The sequence below is a fragment of the Sciurus vulgaris genome (assembly GCF_902686455.1).
Source record: "Sciurus vulgaris genome assembly, chromosome: 7".
Classification (NCBI taxonomy): Eukaryota; Metazoa; Chordata; class Mammalia; order Rodentia; family Sciuridae; genus Sciurus; species Sciurus vulgaris.
The window spans coordinates 79,656,700-79,675,526 of record NC_136467.1 but is presented as its reverse complement, the minus strand read 5'-3'; the positions used below and the strand labels follow the sequence as shown (position 1 = coordinate 79,675,526).

The 18,827-nt window shown below is 37.1% G+C and overlaps 1 protein-coding gene across 2 annotated transcripts in view; it reads right to left on the bottom strand.

Annotated features, from left to right (window-relative positions):
- Positions 1–17,037, bottom strand: part of ME1 (malic enzyme 1) — a 205,998-nt gene extending 188,961 nt beyond the window's left edge. Inside the window, exon 1 of one of the 2 annotated variants that reach the window (XR_013765019.1) lies at positions 16,376–17,037. Coding sequence is in view for 1 of the 2 variants with exons in the window: in XM_079146979.1 (XP_079003105.1) it covers positions 16,376–16,453 (78 nt within the window). In the remaining variant the exon portion in view is untranslated. The remainder of the gene's footprint in view (positions 1–16,375) is intronic. The other variant, XM_079146979.1, reaches the window with a different exon arrangement.
- Positions 17,038–18,827: the final 1,790 nt, after the last annotated feature.

The following is an 18,827-nucleotide window of genomic DNA, read 5'->3' as shown; positions in this document are numbered from 1 at the left end:
TTCTACAATCAACCTCCTCATCCCTGAAAATTACTTTCAAGGACAGAGTAGTGACTCCTAATTTCTTGTGAAAAGTTTACCACTTGGGATAAAAGACACAATTTGGTTCAACCCAGAGGGAGATGACAGACCCTAAGTGGTGAAGTATGAACATGTTTAATACCAGAAAGTCTATGAAACAGATCAAAAGATGAACAACCCTCTCTTTCTTCTAATCTATGATATGATCAGGTCTATTAATTCATGTCCCTGATAGAAAGGCTATGTTTAAATAGCCTCCTGGATCAGGAGGACACACTAGAGAGACAATTAAAAATGTCTCCTGAATGACCCCCAGAGCATCTCTTAGTTGCCTACAAAAGCTAACTGGAACTATGGGCTCCAGAATTTCCATTGTAAGATATGCCCAACCTTGAAGTCCCCAAATGCATCAACACAGATAAAATCTAGCTGCAAGATATTTTCCCCACTTCAGCCATTCTCATGAGTACAAAGGCCCCCACTATTATATGTTCACTTGGGGATGCTATGAGGTTCCAATATATGAAGACAGAGGCAGGATGGTCTCTCTCAAGAAAGATAATCCAGTATGTCCAACTGTGTGACCCAATCACCCTCTCCTGGATGCCTACAAGAGACCACCACAGTCTGCCAGTTCTTCACATAGGAGTTCTAGGCAGTACCAGGGGACACCTGTGGGGTTTCCTGGGCTCTTTGTCCACCATTTACTTCTTTATTTGCAGTTTGTAACCTCACCCTAGAAAGCAAGCTCCATGAAGTCAAGGAATTTTGCTTGTATTATTCATTGCTTTTTCCCTAGCACCTAAAACAGACCTGACAAAATTAGAACTCAATAATTTATTGCACATAAAACCAGAAAACTTTGAATAATCGACTCTAGAGAAATTAACATTTTTTAAAACTACAAAATTGGTCCTCAGGAAACTGAATAGCATATTCATTCTAAAATTTAATCCAACCAAGAAGAAATACTTTGTGAAAAGATAATCTATGAACTGGAAGACATACTTCACCTGCCCAAGGTATAACTAGAGACTGATGATTTAAAATGTCATGAAATAACTCATTAAAATGAAACAAAATTATGTACATTTATTTGTAAATGATGACATATTTTTCTTTAATTACAAACTGAAAAGTGGGTGAGGCTAAACTATCAAAATTCCATAAATACTTTGAAGAAGCAGTAAATTTCTTAATGTTATGCTTTGAAATATGCCTGCAGAAAATGATAATCAAAATGTCAACAGTCTAGCCAAGTTCAGTGGTACATGCCTGTAATGCCAACTACTCTGGAGGCTGAAGCAGGAGGATCACAAGTTCAAGGCTTGGGCAACTAAGCAAGGTACCATATCAAAAGGGCTGGAAATGTAGCTCAGTAGTAGAGCACCCCTGGGTTCAATCTCTAGCAACACACCACACACACACACACACACACACACAAAGTCAATATTCTGAGAATAAGACTTATTTTCAGATGCACTAACATAGGATTGTTCATTCACTTAATTATAACATTTAACTATCATTTATAATTAGTCAATCTTTAACATAAAATTTTCCAATGTTTGTTCCAAAACGAATTCCTAAATCTAACAGGTCTCCCATATCTTATGTCATATAACTGAAAATTCCATCAGGAAATCTTTGATATTCTTTGATGTTTACTAACTACAAATTTCCACAGTTGGCCAAATGTTCACCCAAGGGCTTAGAAATATGGAGTATTGGACCAGCTTAAAGTATTATGATCCTATGATCAGATTCATTTTCCTTTATTACCCTTTATAAGCTAAAAACTTTCAATAAATAAATCAACTTAAGTCTTAGAATCCCTGAAAAATTTTAAATATATATAATATGAATTCATTTAAACCACAGTTTTTTCATACCAACAGAGCATATTCACAGATATATTTTGTAAAAATGTATAAATAGGTCAGTTGTATCTAAAACTTGATAGTGAAATGTTTCTTTTAGCTGAGTATAGTGGTCCATGCCTGTAATTTCAGCTATTCAAGAGGCTGAAGTAGGAGGATTTGTTCAAGGTCAGTCCAGGCAACTTAGCAAGAATCCTGTCCCCTTCCCCCCATCTCCCCAAAAAAACCACAAATTTTTCAAAAATGTTTCAAAGAATTTTTACCTTAGCACTATCCTGCAGGGTCTAATCAACAAAGGATAATGAATTCAAAGTTTACATGCAGTTTCTGACTTTCATTTGATTTCTACCAAGTCTTTCGTGTGGTTGAAAAGATTAACAGCTATGCATATCTTAGGTCTCTAGACCACCGGTAATTCTGACTCTGTTAAAGTAGCGCTCCTACATTCTAGGTTCAACCTTGGGTTTTCTCCTTTTTGTCTTTTACTTTCCCTACTCTTGAAAAAACCTTTTGTACCTAGGCTACACTACAGTTCAGTGATCGAAAGCTTGCGAAGCATGCATAATGATTTGGGTTTGATTTCCAATGTCACCCCCCAAAACAAAACACCTTCTGGCCTAGATCCCTAGATAGCAGAGTAGTATGCTGCTTCACTGCTAAGGGCAGCAAATAGGACAAGAAATCTTCCAGATTCTACTAATTAATCTATGAATATCTTCTTAAGAAAAGAGACTATGAAAATTAATAAATTCCTGGCATTCATTCCTGAAATTTGTATGCAAACATAACTAAGAGAGAAACTGTCCAGAGTGTAATGGAGGTTCTCTTTATGCTTTGAGTATAAACCGTGCTGCTCATTTTAAAACTGACATTTTCTTTTCTTTTTTTCTTCCTCCCCCACTTCTTCCCAACAGGGAAAACAAGACTAACATTTTTCCCATCTCAGGCTCTCATGTCCTTCACTGCCCAGAAGAGTGTCAATGCCCACAAGAATAAAGAAACTCCAGACCTGGGAATTGACAAAATGGCTTTCTCAATGGCACCCAATGGACATTATCTACTGGTAATATTTGGATCCCAGTCCTTGTATTCCTCTTTTAAAATCCCTGAGTCCCTTCTGGCAAGGACAATCACACTTCTGGAACAGGAATCCCCTGTTTCTCCTCTGCTAGCAAACCAATAAAACTTTTTCCTTTTTCTCAAAATCTTGTCATTATTGGACTGGGAAAAGAGAAAAGCTTTCTGTATCAAGAGTATTTATAAGAAACTTAACAGAAAAACAAAATAAATACTATGTATTCTGAACTATCCACCTTTAATATTTCCAATGAACTTTAGTTGTTTGATATAGTCATTATTTGGGGAAAATAATGCCAAACTTAACTGCAAAAAAGAAAATAACTCACAAAAATATTAACAGGCACTCTACACACATATGACAATTCATTTGAAAACAGAATTTGTTAGTATAAATGCTTGAGGCCATTGCCATATTAGGGCTAAGACAGTGTGTGTTTTGTTCAACTAGTATATCCCTACTACCTGGAATAATACTTGACTCTTACAAACAATCAAGAACATGTTGAAAAAGTAATTAATAATCTGTCATTACTAAATGCATGCAATTGTATGTCTCAAAGACAAAGCAGAGAAACAAGTACAAAGTAATAATAGTGGAAAAATTTGAAAAGACCAGAAAGTTCTTCAACTAGAGAATGGATAGGATAAGGCAACTAAGGTACATCAGTACACTAGAATATCACTCCACAGTAAAAAGAAACTACTAATATATGAACAATACCTGACCCTCAAATGCAGTATACTGAGTGAAAGATGCATCTTATAAATGCTTATATTACTAGTAAATTTAAAAATGAAGTCGCTGAGCAGAGCACGGTGGCACGCACCTTAACCCTAGTGACTTCCAAGGCTGAGGCAGGAGGATCAGAAGTTCAAGGCCAGCCTTGGCAACTTAGTGAAATCCTGTCTCAAAATAAAAAAGGACTGGGTTATAGTCAGTGGTAAAGCACCCCTGGGTTCAATTGCCTGTACCAAAAGGAGGAAGAAGAAGAAGAGGAAGAAGAGAAATAGGAAGAAGATAAAAAGAAGAGAAGAGGAGGAAAAGGAAGAAAAGGAAGAAGAGGAGGAAGAGGAGGAAGAGAAGGAGGAGGAAGTGAAGGAGGAGGAGGAGGAGGGGAAGACAACCCCCAATGTGCAAGTGTTAAGTAAATACTGACGTTTGTTTTTCATGTCCTGGTATTTTCAAAAAGTCCTTGAATTTAAGAATCAATTTTAAAAGACCCAAAGTCATAACTTTTGGGGAAGAAATTTTTAGCTCCCTAAACAGAGGCTCTTAACCTATTCGTGAAATCACAGAGCCTCAAATAATCTGAGTAATTAAGAAGTTCTTTAAGTTCTTTAAGTCATCTTTTTCACTAACTCTTTGAAATTTATATTGCCTTCAATTATAAATGAAAGCAATAAACTGGAAATATTAATAGTATTTGTGTCGTTGCCATAATAGAAATAAATATTTTATATCACATTACATCTGTGGCATTTATCTTGAAAAATCACTAATGTTCATCATTACACTGGCAGTACAGTAGTTTTAGAATCACAATAAGGTTTTTTCAAAATAATATGCACAGGCACACAGATTCATTTCAAACAACCTTCACAATGATCTCTTTGAAAAATAAAATCTTAAGCCAGGCTCAAGCACCTGTAATCCTTGCTAACCAAGAGGCAGGAGGATCCTTTAGCCCTGGAATCCAAGGGCAGCCTGGGCAACACAGTGAGATCTTGTATCAAAAAAATAAAAATTTTACTTTAGACTACTTATATTTAATTTATTAGAATATTTAAGTATACTGTCTTGCTATATATCTTTAATTTTAAAAACACATCTATAATGTCATGCATTTATTTTTAAATATTTTGATACCTATATTTCACAATAATTGGTTTCATTTATAGTAGTGTGTACTGTTTATTTAAAACTGTTACTTTGGGTCTTGGGATGTCGCTCAGTAGTAGAGCACTTGCCTAGCATGCATCAAGTCCTGGGTTCAATCCCCAACACTACACACACAAAAAAAAAATAATAATAACAAAAACTATTACTTTTAGGAGTCTACAGACTACCAAATTGCCAAAGAGACCTGACACAAAACATATTAAGAATTTTTGTGGAGAACTATACTTCAGATTTATAAGGGATCTATCTATACCTCCAATATGAAATTCCCAGAAACACCACAAGATGGCTTTCTTCCCTGAGAGCCACAGTTGAGATTTTCAGAAATGCTTCTTGTCTCCTTTTACAGCTACTTTGAAGGGGAATGTGAAGTTCACTGTATTGGTCAGACTTCTCAGAGAAACAAAAATAATATGTATACAAAGAGATTTATTTTAAGAGAAATATTATACTTGGCTCACATGATTATGGAAGCTGAAAAGTCCCAAGATATGAGTTGGCAAGCTAGAGATACAGAGGAGCCAATGGTGTAGTTCCAGTCTGAAAGCCAGCAAGCACAAGACCCAAGATGAGTTGATATTTCAGTTCAAGTTCAAAGGCAGAAAAAATCCATGTCCCAGCTCAAAGACAGGAAAGGAGGAGATCCCTCTTACTCAGTCCTTATATTCTATTCAGACCTGCTTTTAAGTGATCAGACAAGGCCTACCTACATTAGGTAGAACAACCTGCTTTACTCAGTTGAAGAGTTCATCTTATCCAGGAACAGTCTCACAGATACTCCCAGAACATTGTTTAACTAAATGGCCCATTCAAGCTGACACACAAATTAACTGTCATACTCAAATATTTTTCAACAAATATCAATTAAATGAATACTTATAGACATATACCAAGAAAACAGTGGCATGTCAGTTATGGTCCATACTCTCATAAAATGTATAATCTAGAGACTAGAACAGGATATTTTACAAATAACTATAAAATAACAATTGTGATAAGTATAGGATTAAAGGAAAAATTAAAGAGTTAAGTTAATTTAGGAGTTAAAGGGAAGAGTTTATTGAGCAGTGATATTAAAATGAGGGACCACTGGGAGAGTAGTTGTTCACTGGGGGGAAAAATGGGGGATGGACAGGAAGGAAACAACAAGGAAAATAAACCTTGATGCAAAAAAGCTTGGCTTCTTAAAGAAAGAATAGGGAACAACACTCCATTATCTGTGGGAAGAATGACCCAGCTAGCTAGGACTCAAGTTGGAAATAGACTTTTCAGAACACTTTTGCATCTTTTTATGTTTATACAATGAAACCATAAGACTATTTTGTTAAATGTTTACAACCATTAGTTATGATAATCATGCCCCCAAACAAAGCTTTTGAAATGAACAGAAAGAAAATATTAGTCAGGAAATAAAAACTGTAATGACCAAATGGAAGTTTTAGAACTGGAAAATATAATAAATAAGATAGTCACTGGGTGGGCTCAAGAACAGAATTGAAAAGAATGAAAGTGAAAAGAGTCAGTGAAGTTTAAGATAGATCACTAGAAATTGATAAATCTGAAAAATTAAAAAAAGACCTACACTGGTTTTCTAGAGAATTTTTCTCAATGTTCCTGGACTGTATTTGTCTTTAGGCCTTTCCTGTATTTCTCCATCTCAATGATGGTCTCTCTACATTTTTGTCTCTCTCTTAGTAGTAGACTTCTGGTGTTTTGTTTGTTAGTTTGGTACTGGGGATTGACTCCAGGGGCACTTTACCCCTGAGCTATATCCCCAGCCCTTTTTTTTATTTATTTATTTATTTATTTATTTATTTTTGGGTGGGGGGACAGGGTCTCTCTTTGTTGCCCAGGCTAACCTTGAAATTAACAATCCTCCTGCCTCAGCCTCCCAAGTCACTGGAATTAAAGGCATGTATCACTGTGCCCAGCTACACTGCTGTTCTTACTTGGTTCTTGCTAACCTGGTATGGGACACAAAAGTTGTCCTGTGTCCCTGGGTCTTAACACTGTTTTTTTCCCAGTGATCTTGCCCTCTTCCACTGGTAGGAGGTATTTTATTGTCTGGCCCAGGATAATTTCCTGCCCTTCCATCATGGATAGATTGTTTTTTCCTTTTCCCTTTCTCTAGTCACAGTGGATCTTCACCTGTATCCTGAGGGTGAAGGGGGTTTGCTGCACTGCACTGAGTGGCTTAAGGCTTTTGTTTAATAGAGTAGGGTCCCTTGTATTTGGTATCATTTCTGTATCAGCAGCCACCCCCTTACTGGCCTACACCAGGGAAGGAGGCTTTCTCTAGTTTCCCACCCTACCACTAGTGTTTTTTTAAATTTTTTTTTTTTTTTTTTTTTTTGGTTGTTGATGGACCTTTATTTTTCAATTTATTAGCATGCAGTGCTGAGGACTGAACCCAGTGCCTCGCACATGCTGGGCAGGTGCTCTACCCCTGAGCTACAGTCCAAGCCCCGACTAGTGTTTCTTATGAGCTCCCAGTAGAGGTCTATGGAGAAAAGCCTTCAACTGGGAGCCAACAGCCCTTGGGTCTATAGCTCTCAGGGGTTGTATATTCTCACCACTATCCCACATTCAGCCTTTAACAATTTATTAAATTTTCTTGCTAAATTATTAAAAAAGAAAAAAAAAGACCTAAAATTAGGCCTTTTGATATTATTCCACAGTTAACATTTAGTGTCATCAAAGTCTCAAAAGGGGAGAAAAGAAAGATACTTGGAAAAATAACAGCTGAAAACTGATTCAGTATGGCAAGAATCAACAAATTTAGGAAACCCCAAGTAAAAAGCTCAAAAAACTACAAACCCAAAAACATTATATTTAAAATGCTGAAAATGAACATCAAAGAAACATCTTTAAAACATCCAGAGAAAAATGACATATATACATATGATTTGAACAACTACAAATCATATGTACATGAGCTCAATCCTCAGCCATTTTTTTAAATTTTATTTTGAGACAGGGACTAAGTTGCAGAGAATAGCCTTGAACTTGTGCTCCTCCCTGTTCAGCCTTCCCAAAGTAGTTAGAATTACAGGCATGAATCACCACACCCAGTTCAACACGTTGTTTTAAAATGCAATGGCTAACTTGAGCTAATTAATATATGCATTACCCCTGATACTTATTTTTTTGTTGTAAGAACACTTAAAATCTACTGTTGCAGATATGTAAGTGAACAGGTCACTATGTTACTTGGTACATATTCATAACTTTCACAACTTCAACCAGAATTGTACCTATGAGCATTATAGTTTCTTGCTCCAGTTAATTTTTTATATGAACTCTACATTGTCTGATATCAGGATCATAACCCAGATTTCTTATTATATGCATCTTCCCATATCTTTACTTTTACCCATTCCTAAACATTCTGTTCTCCATGTTTCTTTTATTTACCACAGTTTGTACTTTGTGAAACTGTATGAAAACATTTTTATTAAGTGAGTTATTTTCATTTATATTTATTGATATGACCAATATGTATTGTCATAATTCTGCCATTTTATTTACCATCTGAAAAACTGATTGAAGCAAGATCTTGAATCAGTTAAAATTTAAAGACCCAAAAAAGGATGCTCATTAACCAAGTTTCAACTTTATTTTGGCTACCAGCACAAAAGCATGTAGTTAGTATTTTGCTAACTACAACAGCCAACATTAGTAATAATGACATTCTCATAATTTCAAAATTCTTGATTTAAAAGCCCCCACAATTTTGGCAAATAGATGGAAAAACAAAGGGGGCTGGACCAGTACTGCCAAGGTAAACTACAGCCCCATGTGTAAAATAAAGAACACAGAAAAGAAAGTCACCCTATAATATTTCTGGTATTAAAAGCACTACTTAAAGCATAGAACAAATTTTTTTAACCTATGGATTATAATTCATTAGTCAACACCATCCAACATTGTTTTAAATTGAAACAATAAATTCTACTAAACACAAGGGGAAGTACTAAGAAATTTTGTTTTAATGGTATTGCTCAACATCTCCAGCAATTACAGAAATGTAAATTAAAACCACACAGACATGAAAACCAATGAAACAGAACAGAAGTCACAGAGACAAACCCACATAAATACAGTATCTCGTACTAGACAAAGAAGCCATATACACTGGAGAAAAGATAGCCTCTTCTACAAAGCTGCTAGGAAAACTGGAAATACAACAGAATGTAGCAGAATGAAATTAAATATTTCTCCCTGCCCAAAACTCAAAAAGTAGATCAAAGACCTAGGCATTAAACCAGAGATCCTGTGCCTACTAGAAGAAAATGTAGGCCCAAATCTGCATCATGTTAGCTTAGGAAATGACTTCCTCAACAAGACTCCTGAAGCACAGGAAATAAAATCCAGAATCAACAAATGCATGGTATCAAACTAAAAAGCTGGGCTGGGAATATAGCTCAGTTGGTAGAGAGTGCTTGCCTTGCAAGTACAAGGCCCTGAGTTGTTCAATCCTTCACAGAGAAGAAAGCAATCAAGAGAGAGTGAACAGAGAGCCTAAATATAGCATTAATCTCCAGGATATACAAAGAACTCAAAAAACTTAACACCAAAAAAACAAATAACCCAATCAATAAATGAACTAAGGAACACAACAGGCACTTTACAGAAGAAATACAAATGATCAACAAATATATGAAAAAATGCTCAACATCTCTAGCAATTACAGAAATGCAATTTAAAATCACACAGATTCCATCTCACTCTATTAAGAATAGTAATTATCAAGAATACAAGTAACAATAAATGTTGGCAAGGATGTGGGGAAAAAGGTATATTCATACATTGCTGGTGGGACTGCAAATTGGTGCAACCACTATGGAAAAGCAGTATGGAGATTCCTCAGAAAACTTGGAATAGAACCACGATTTGACTGTTATCCTACTACTTGGTCTTTAAAATCAACATGCTATAGTGAAGCAGCCACATCAATGTTTACAGCAGATCAATACACAATAGCTAAGCTATAGAACCAAACTAGATGCCCTTTGACAGATGAAGGGATAAAGAAAATGTGGTATACATACACAATGTAAGAATATTACTCAGCCATAGAGAATGAAATTACAGCATTTGCCAGTAAATGGATGGAACTGGAGACTGTCATCCTAAGGGAAAAAACACAATAAGAGGTGGAAGGGAAGAACAGAAATTCACTGGGATTAGACCTGGGAATGAAGGGAAGGGAAGGGGGATGGGAATAGGAAAGACAGTAGAAAGAATCAGACATAACTTTCCGATATTCATATATGAATACAAGACAAGTGTAACTCCACATTATGTTCAACCACAAGAATGGGATCCTCATTAGAATAAGTTATACTCCATGTATGGATAATATAACAATACATTCTACTGTTGTGTGTATCTAAAAGGAATTTTTAAGATTTTTAGAGAAATTTTGCTTTGATTACCTAAGCATATTAGTTTGTTAAGGCTGCCATGAAAAAAAGTGGGATGGTATAAACAAAATAAATTTATTCCTCATGGTTCTGGAGGCTGGAAATCCAAGATCAAGTATTGGCAGGGTTGGTTTTATCCTAAGGTTTTTTTCCTGATTCATAGACAGCTTCTAACTTGTAAATTGTCATCTTTTCCCTTAGTATTCACAGGGTCCTTCCTCTGTACACATGTCTTCATCTCTTTTTATAAGGACACTAGTCACATTGGATTAGGGCCTTCCTCTAAAGACCTCATTTTAACTTAATTACCTATTTAAAGACTTAAAAGATTCTCTTACAGTACTGGGAGATTAGGACTTCAACGCATGAGTGGGAGTGATATAATTCAGCACCCATCAATATCTTTATACATATAGACAGATGTGTATACTATATAACAATCAACAAAGTTTGAAAATATCTTAGGAGCCTCTGAATGTACAATTTAAATAAATGTATTTTAGTATGTTATAAGCCTAGGGGTCCTAGCCCTAATATTGTACTGAAGTCTTAGGACTCCTTCAGCCTCCAAATGGCATGAACATGAGTACTTCTGCTGATGTTCTTACTCAACCATTATTTGATCATTAAAATAAAACAATAATCCAAGTGATTTTAGGCCTGGGGTTTATATATTAGCATAGAAGTTCTACTAGTTATATCCCATGTTTTCTTTTTTTTTCCATGTTTTTTTATTTTACTATTCAATCCTCATTATTTTATTTCTAAATTACCAGATTAAACTATATAAGTTTAAAAGTATATTTTCTTCTTTATTTAAATTCAAAGGCCTCAAGTTTCTGAAAACAATTTAGTTGATGGCTGACTTAGATATACTGTATCTCCAGGACCTCAGGAAAAATATTAATGTTTTACATTCTATAAGTTAATTTAAAATAAATATCCTTTGTTTTAAAGTGTACTATATGTATTTAAGCTAAAATTTCAGAAATTTTCACCTACCACCATTCTTTATATTTAACAAATATTAATTTTAACTATATACTAACAAAGCAACTAAGACTAGTTAAGAAGTATACCAAACACTTCAATACTGCTAATTAGAAGAATTTGGACTTGAGTTCATTTCTTCCAGGCACAAAGGTTTAGAATGGTCGTTTTATGAGATCACATTTCCCATGCTTGACCAAAAGTAGGTGGAAAGTCAAAGCATGAAAATGAAAAATCTCAAACCTATTCCTCTCTTCAATATGTCTTGTATTCCATATCACCAGTTTCAAGAGTCCTCAAATCAAATTCATCTTTCTATTTGTTACTGCACACATTACTTAGTTTTTGTGATATCCTGCACTACCTCTGTTGTTTCAATGCAGCAAGAAAAAGAACAGTTATGGAGACATATGGCTGTCCATTTCTACCATAATGGTTTTCACATCAGTGGAATGTCATGATAAATAATAAACCAGTTTCTCATATTGCCGAGGCAACTCCGGAGAAATGTAGCAGATGAAAATTTCTAAATTATTCACTCTGGTATGGTTTACACTAAATAAAAAGAGAACTTTTCCTTAATAATCATCAGATATATTTCTCTCTTCCCCACAACATATCCAGCTAGGTCTTGACATGACAAGAAGTAAATAGTTACCCAAGCATTCTTTATATTTAACAAATATTAATTTTAACTATATGCTAACAAATCAACTAAGACTAGTTAAGAAGTATACCAAACACTTCACAACTGCTAATTAGAAGAATTTGGACTTGAGCTTCCCCATTAGCTCAATTTTCAGATTTAAAAGTTAATGCTAACCAAAATTAACTTTGATAAAACACTATCACTAACTGAAATTGAATTCAACTAACTAAAATACTGAAGAATGATATTTTTGGAGACTTACCTATAAGTCATGTTATTTATTCTTAAAGGCTAGAACCCATGTAAGAACAAAAGAACTATCTGTGTTTTTCACCATTGCACAGAAAAATAAAATGAATTAATAAATTGAGAAATTAAAATTAAGCATGATTATTTTTATTGTATGTACCATTTTAATTTTATATAACAGTTGTTATGGTTTGGATGTGAGATGTCCCCCAAAAGCTCACATGGGAGACAACGCAGGAAGGTTCAGAGGAGAAATGATTGGGTTATAAGAGTCTTAACCCAATCAGTGAATTACTCCCTGACAGGATTAATTGAAGTGGTAGGATGTGGTTGGAGGAGACTGGAATTGGGGCGAGGCTTTGGGGTACATTTTGTTTTTTTTTTTTTGTTTTTTTTTTTATTGTAAACAAATGGGATACATGTTGTTTCTCTGTTTGTACATGGCACAAAGGCATACCATTTGTGTAATCATTGGGGTACATTTTGTATCTGGAGAGTAGAGTGTCTCTCCACTTTCCTGACGTGAGCTGCTTCTCTCTGCCACACTCTTCCTCCATGATATTCAGCCTCACCTCAAGAACTGAGGAATGGAGCCAGCCTTCTATGGACTAAGACCTCTGAAACCATGAGCCCTCAAATAAACCTTTCTTCCTCTATAATTGTGCTGGTCAGATCATTTAGTCACAGCAGTGAAATAGCTGACTAAAACAATAGTCTTCATGTGATCACTGGTCACATGACATTTTCTGAAAGAAAATTTAAAACAACTTATTTGAGTAAGAAGGTATCCTTGAAAATTGTAAACATGAAGTTAAACATATACATATAAGGCAGACAAAGACAAGCATCTCAAGAATAGTTTAGGCTGTGTACATAAAGATATTGAATCTCCTAAGGGTGGGGCACAAGCACTGATGCAATGATTCACATCTGAGTATACAGTAAGGCTTAGGGTCATTCACAAATCATTACTAATGAAGATAATATTTCTCTTAGGTTTTGTTTTTTAAAATTCAGATCATATCTATTGCTATCCTTGATTGTACCAAGAATAAGTACTTCACTAAGGTTATTGAGCAAGTAATTAAAATTTCAAGGAACTGTCAAGCAAAAAAAAAAAAATTCCAACTTTTCTGACTATATGTTTCACTATATAACAATGGGACAGGAACTTTAGCCTTTAAGGTGAATTTACTTTCACAAAATTACATTAATGAGGATATTTATCTTAGGATAACTACCCCTTTAAAAATTACCTGCTTTAAAAGCTAAGTACTGTTTCAAGACAAAAAGAAATAAAAACATGGCTCATTCATTTATTAAATATTTATTTAATATCCACTGAGCAAAATATTCTAAGTATTATAATCCCTGCCCTGTGACAATCAAAATAAATGAACAAGAAAAAATGAGAATTTAGTAAATACAAAATTATTTGGTACAAAAGTGTAACATGACAATAGGACTAAGATGATTAGGAAAGATTTCCTAAAGAAATCATTATCAAATCAACTAATGACATTTTAACTGTAGGAATGACACACAAAAAGGAAAGAATTGACAGAATCAGCAAATATATTTTAAGTGGAAGGCTAAATTGGGAAATTAATAAGAAATTTGGAGAAGACAGTAAAACTAATTGACAGGTTGACTGCACATTCAACATAATAGGAAATAATAACATTATTGGATAACAGAAGGAAAATGTAAAAAAAAAAAAAATGCTAACTAATGTTGATAATTCTTCCATACCTGTTATGTAGGGTGAACCATGACAATGGAAATAAAATTAGAAAAATCATTGTTACAGTTACCAAAGGTACAATGATAAAGATTTGTATTGATATGGTTGCAGAAGCCTTCCCAATGCCAAGTAATAGGTTGGAATGTTGGAGGAAAGTTAAGAGACTCAGGACTAGTAGTGTCTCTTTAAAGAAAAGGTAGCATTGAAAAAAAGAAAAAAAAAGTTATGGACTACTAACAAACTTGAAAGCCTAGAGGTCTTGAGTGTATGGCAAATCAAGGTCCCATTTCTCTGGTTTCAATGGCACATGTAAGAAAATAGCAATACTTCCATGAGGCACCACATCAATGTCTTGAAACTGAATGAAAGGTGTAAGTGTTGTTATATAATTGCGGCAAAGCTGGTGAACTAGATTTTTAATTCAACGTGATACAACACAGATCCCAAAGTTCGATTATAAATTCAAAAATGTATTTTTTGAGATTATTTATACATTTCTTTGCAATGATAAGAGCCAACTGTATGCCAGATGCTGATTCAAGTATTTTACTTGTAATCCTCAAAACAATGTTTATTTTTGACTTTTATATAAGTGTTATAACCCATATAATCTTTGGAAAAATTTGATTTACTGATTTTGTTGTTTTTGTACACTATGACATCCTCTCCTCAGACATTTATTTTTCCCATATTTTTTATTGGTGCATTAGAGTTGTACAAAATGGTGGGATTTGTTGTTACATATTCATGCATGCACACAATATAATTTGGCCAATATCATTCCCTGTTGTCCCCTTTCCCTCCCCAAAAGTGTTCTTAATATATTAATGCTGCACCTTTTTACCTTCTGTGGGAGTTCTTTGTGATACTACAATTCTGAAGTAGGTACTATTACAGGGAAACAGGAGTCAAAGGGGTTTTAATGTCATAAACTCCTAACAAAAACATAGTAAAGGCAAAATTACTCTTTCTCAGGGATTGCCTATTTCATCTATTAAGTCTTAACAGACACTCTTGCCTGGGACTTGAAGAAAATAAAACAGGTTATGTTACTTAATGTGGTCTTGTTAAGAGTCAACTCATAATTTGATCATAAATTACAACAGGCAGGTAACACATGAAAGTCACAAATTGTTTTGTCACATCAAATTTTACCTTTGTTCTACTGAAAATAGGCCCCAACCTGCAGAATAATAAAAAAGGAAGAAGAATCAAACTAGCAAATTGATTTTGAGGAAAAAAATAGGAAATTATTTTAAATGTTGTACTACTGACCAAAAATACTAAACAACCATAGATTTGTAAAAGTTGCCTGCCACCACGAAAAAAAAAAAGAAAAAAAGAAAAAACTCACACTCACTATTAATTAATTAAATAAATCGTCAATCTTTAAGCCACTAGTAGTGATCAACAAATTGCCAGTCACATGACTGGGGGTTAAAGCTGAGGTCCAATTCTTAATGAAAAAAGGGTGTTCTACTGAGACAACCAAAATAACTACACAGACCTATGTGCTGACCCATCATGGCATTTTCAATATATTGAATAAATAGGAAATGTCAGAAGTACACACATACAAAGGAAAAATCCAGACAAACCTGGCTGTAAAATAACAGTGTGACTGATTAGTATCAAAATGATGAATTCTGAGTTACTTTCATTTAAGAGCGACCTTAGGTGTTAATACTACATTACCAGTGAAGAAAAAAGGAAATGTTAATAGGATTTGAAAAGACTCTGAATAGGGCATGACAGTTTTTAAAAAAGGGGGGGAAAAAGCTTCCAAAAGACTTGATTTAAAAAAACCAGAAGAAATTTTAAAAGAAAAAAGAAATTAAGGAATAGTTTCATCCAAGCCCCCTGCCTAGGAAGGGCTTTTCTATCAAGCCACGCCACACCAAGGTTCCAAGGCAGAAGCCACCCACCAGGCATTCCCAGACTCTGAACCATGTCACTCCAGAAACCGAGAGGCCCTGGAATCTAGATGCTTAACGTGATCCAAGGCACTCAGAGCCCATTTCGGTCCAGGCCGGACCAGTAGGGCCACTTCTCTTCGCAGCAGCCTCCAAGGATTGCCACACCGAGCGGAACCCGTGGAGGTGGGAGGCACACGGTGGCAGACCTGGCAGTCCGCCTGCACCTTCACGGTAACACCCAACTCGCGCACCTTGTCTGATGCCGCCTTCCTAGGCTGGGATCCGGCTTACGAAGAACAGCCAGAAAGTTGCAAGTTACACCTTTCCCCGCGTTCCCGGGACGGGATGCAGAGGACCGCCCCGCCATCACACCCTGCGGCACCGACTCCGCGGGGCGTTCCCGTCCGCGGCGCCCGCACCAGGCCCACCGCCCCGCTGTCCACCGGCGCCTTCCCCGGGAGCCGCGGAGGGCGAGGCCCAGCTGCGGGACCACCCAAGGGGCCGGGTGCGGCAGGCTTACCTTGTTGAGGTGGGGGTTCCGCGTCAGCAGGTAGCCGCGCTGGTGGGTGTGGCGGCGGCGCGGGGCAGTGGGCTCCATGGCTGGCGCAGGGCTGGGCAGCGAGGTCGGGCCGGAGCGCGGTGCGGGCGACTTGTGCTGCTGAGGCGCCGGCGCGGAATGCGGCGGCTGCGGCGGCGGCCGCGCGGGGAAAGGCCTCGCGGCCGGGGGCGGGCGTGGGTGGCGAGAGGGGGTGGACGCGGCGGGAGGAGCCCGCGCGAAGCTGTGTGCCCGGCTGGGCGGCCTGTGAGAAGCGCTGAGTCATGGCAGGAGATCAGCCCAGCGGGCGTGCGAGGAGGAGGAGGAGGAAGAGCGGGGCCCTGGCGGAGCCCCGGGGGCCTGGGGACAGGCGGCCAAGGGCCAGGGCGGGCCCGGCGGGCTCTCACCAGGGGCTCCCAGCCACCGCGGTGGCCGGCATCTGTGGGGCGGCCCAAGTGCCGACCCCCGAGGGCTCCCCTGCGACCCCGGTGGGGCAGCCCGCCACCCCAGCCAGCCTGGAAGATGAGCGGGGCACCAGGCTACTGACCAAGACCTGACCTGAGAGTCTGCCTCTCCGTTCCTCTCTAGTCTGTGGGAAGCTCGCTGAGCGGGACAGTCCTGGATAGCAGCCATGCCCAGGGGCCTAAGGCAGGAGGGAATCAACCTTGACCTAGAAAGCCTAGCCTGCGTGGAACTGGGAGAAAGGGAGGGCAGGAGAGCATGGGCCGACATCGTGTCAGTTTCTGTAAAGTATCCAATGAGAATTTTATTTGCTCTTAAAATAAGAGCAAAAGTGTTAATAGTGCAAAGGTCCAATGAATAGTCCTATTTGTCTTGTGCATAATTTCCCTGAGTTCTAGAAGCCAGGATGTTCAAGAACTGCTGCTCTCTGAATAACGATGGGGAACTCAGTCTTTCAGGGCTTCAGTGTCTTTGATAAAACAAGGAGGTCAGGATAGATGATCTTCCAGTGCTAAAATCCTGTGACTGTATTATTGATATTTACACTTGAAGGTTCAAAGAGTGGAAGAATAGTCAGGTCCAGGTCAGCCCTGAGGAGTATCTGACCGCCACCAACACCACCATAAAATAACAGCAAACACTAAAGCTTCCTGTGCCCTGATTTTCTTTTCAGTGGATGGTTAGCTTCTGACTCTACGTACTGATATTACAAAAGATAGTTTAGGGGATTATTTTTTGGTTTTGTATCTCCATAAACGACACACATCCAATTTCAGGGTCCTTTTATTGTTTCTAATTATGTCACCTTACCTTATAAGAAAGATTGTACAGTAATTGGGTTTTGGCTATTCTTAACATTAAAACACTTTCTTGGTTTAGTTTTTGAACTTTCTAGAATCAGTTGTTTTTGTAGAGAATATTTTATGGACAACAAAAAGTTCTTTGAAAACATCCCTCCCATTTAAATGACACCTTTCGTTGTAAATTCTATAATCCATAAATAATTAACCCTGCAACATCTGACATGAAGGTATATTTTACAAAACTCACTCTCATAATTAACTGAGGCACATTACAATTAAAAGGGCTTTGTGTGAGACAAAAACAGATTAACAACATGTCTGGAAGCCAGACTCAAGATGTTTAAGGAGAAACAAAAATGTTAGTACAATAGAACCTTATTATAATGAAGCTCTTATTAAATAAATTGAGATATATCACCTGTCTTCCTGTGTCTGGGTTTTAGTATCTAGAGCTGATTTAGATGGTAAATCACAAAGAATATATGGTCCTTTCCTCCAAACCAGTATTACAAAGAGATTATAAAAACCTGCTGGTGCAGCTAAAGTTCATATCATTCACTGGTATGTTTATTTTTCTTATTAACAGATCTCCAGTCATCTTGAGTGATAAGCTGGAGGAGCCATTTTGTACATTCATATGTGTTTCAAATAGTGGGAAGAAGCCTTTTTCCCCTAACGTTAACTGGAACACCAGATTTTTCAATCTTTTGTAAGATTAGATTTTATCACCAAAATACACAGGAAACAAGTACATAGAAAAAACTTTTTTTTTCATTTGCCTTGTAAGAAACTGCAGTCATTTTGCACACAACTGGTAATATTAAGAGTAGGTGCTAGAGCTGGGCATGTTGGCACACGCCTGTAATCTCAGAACTGGGGAGGCTAAAGCAGGAGGATTGCAAGTTTAAGGTCAGCTTCAACAGGTTAGTAAGGCCCTAAGCAACCTAGCAAGACCCTGTGTCAGAATTAAAAGGAGAAAGGGTTGAGAATGTAGCTCAGTAGTAGAGCGCCTTTAGGTTTAATCTCTAGTACCAAAAAAATAAAAAGAAAGAAAACTGGAAACCAACAGATGACAAAAATACTTGAAATCTCAGCTACTGGGGAGGCTAAGGCAGGAGGATTGCAAGTTTGAGGCCAGCCTGGGCAATTTAATGAGACACTGTCTGAAAGTG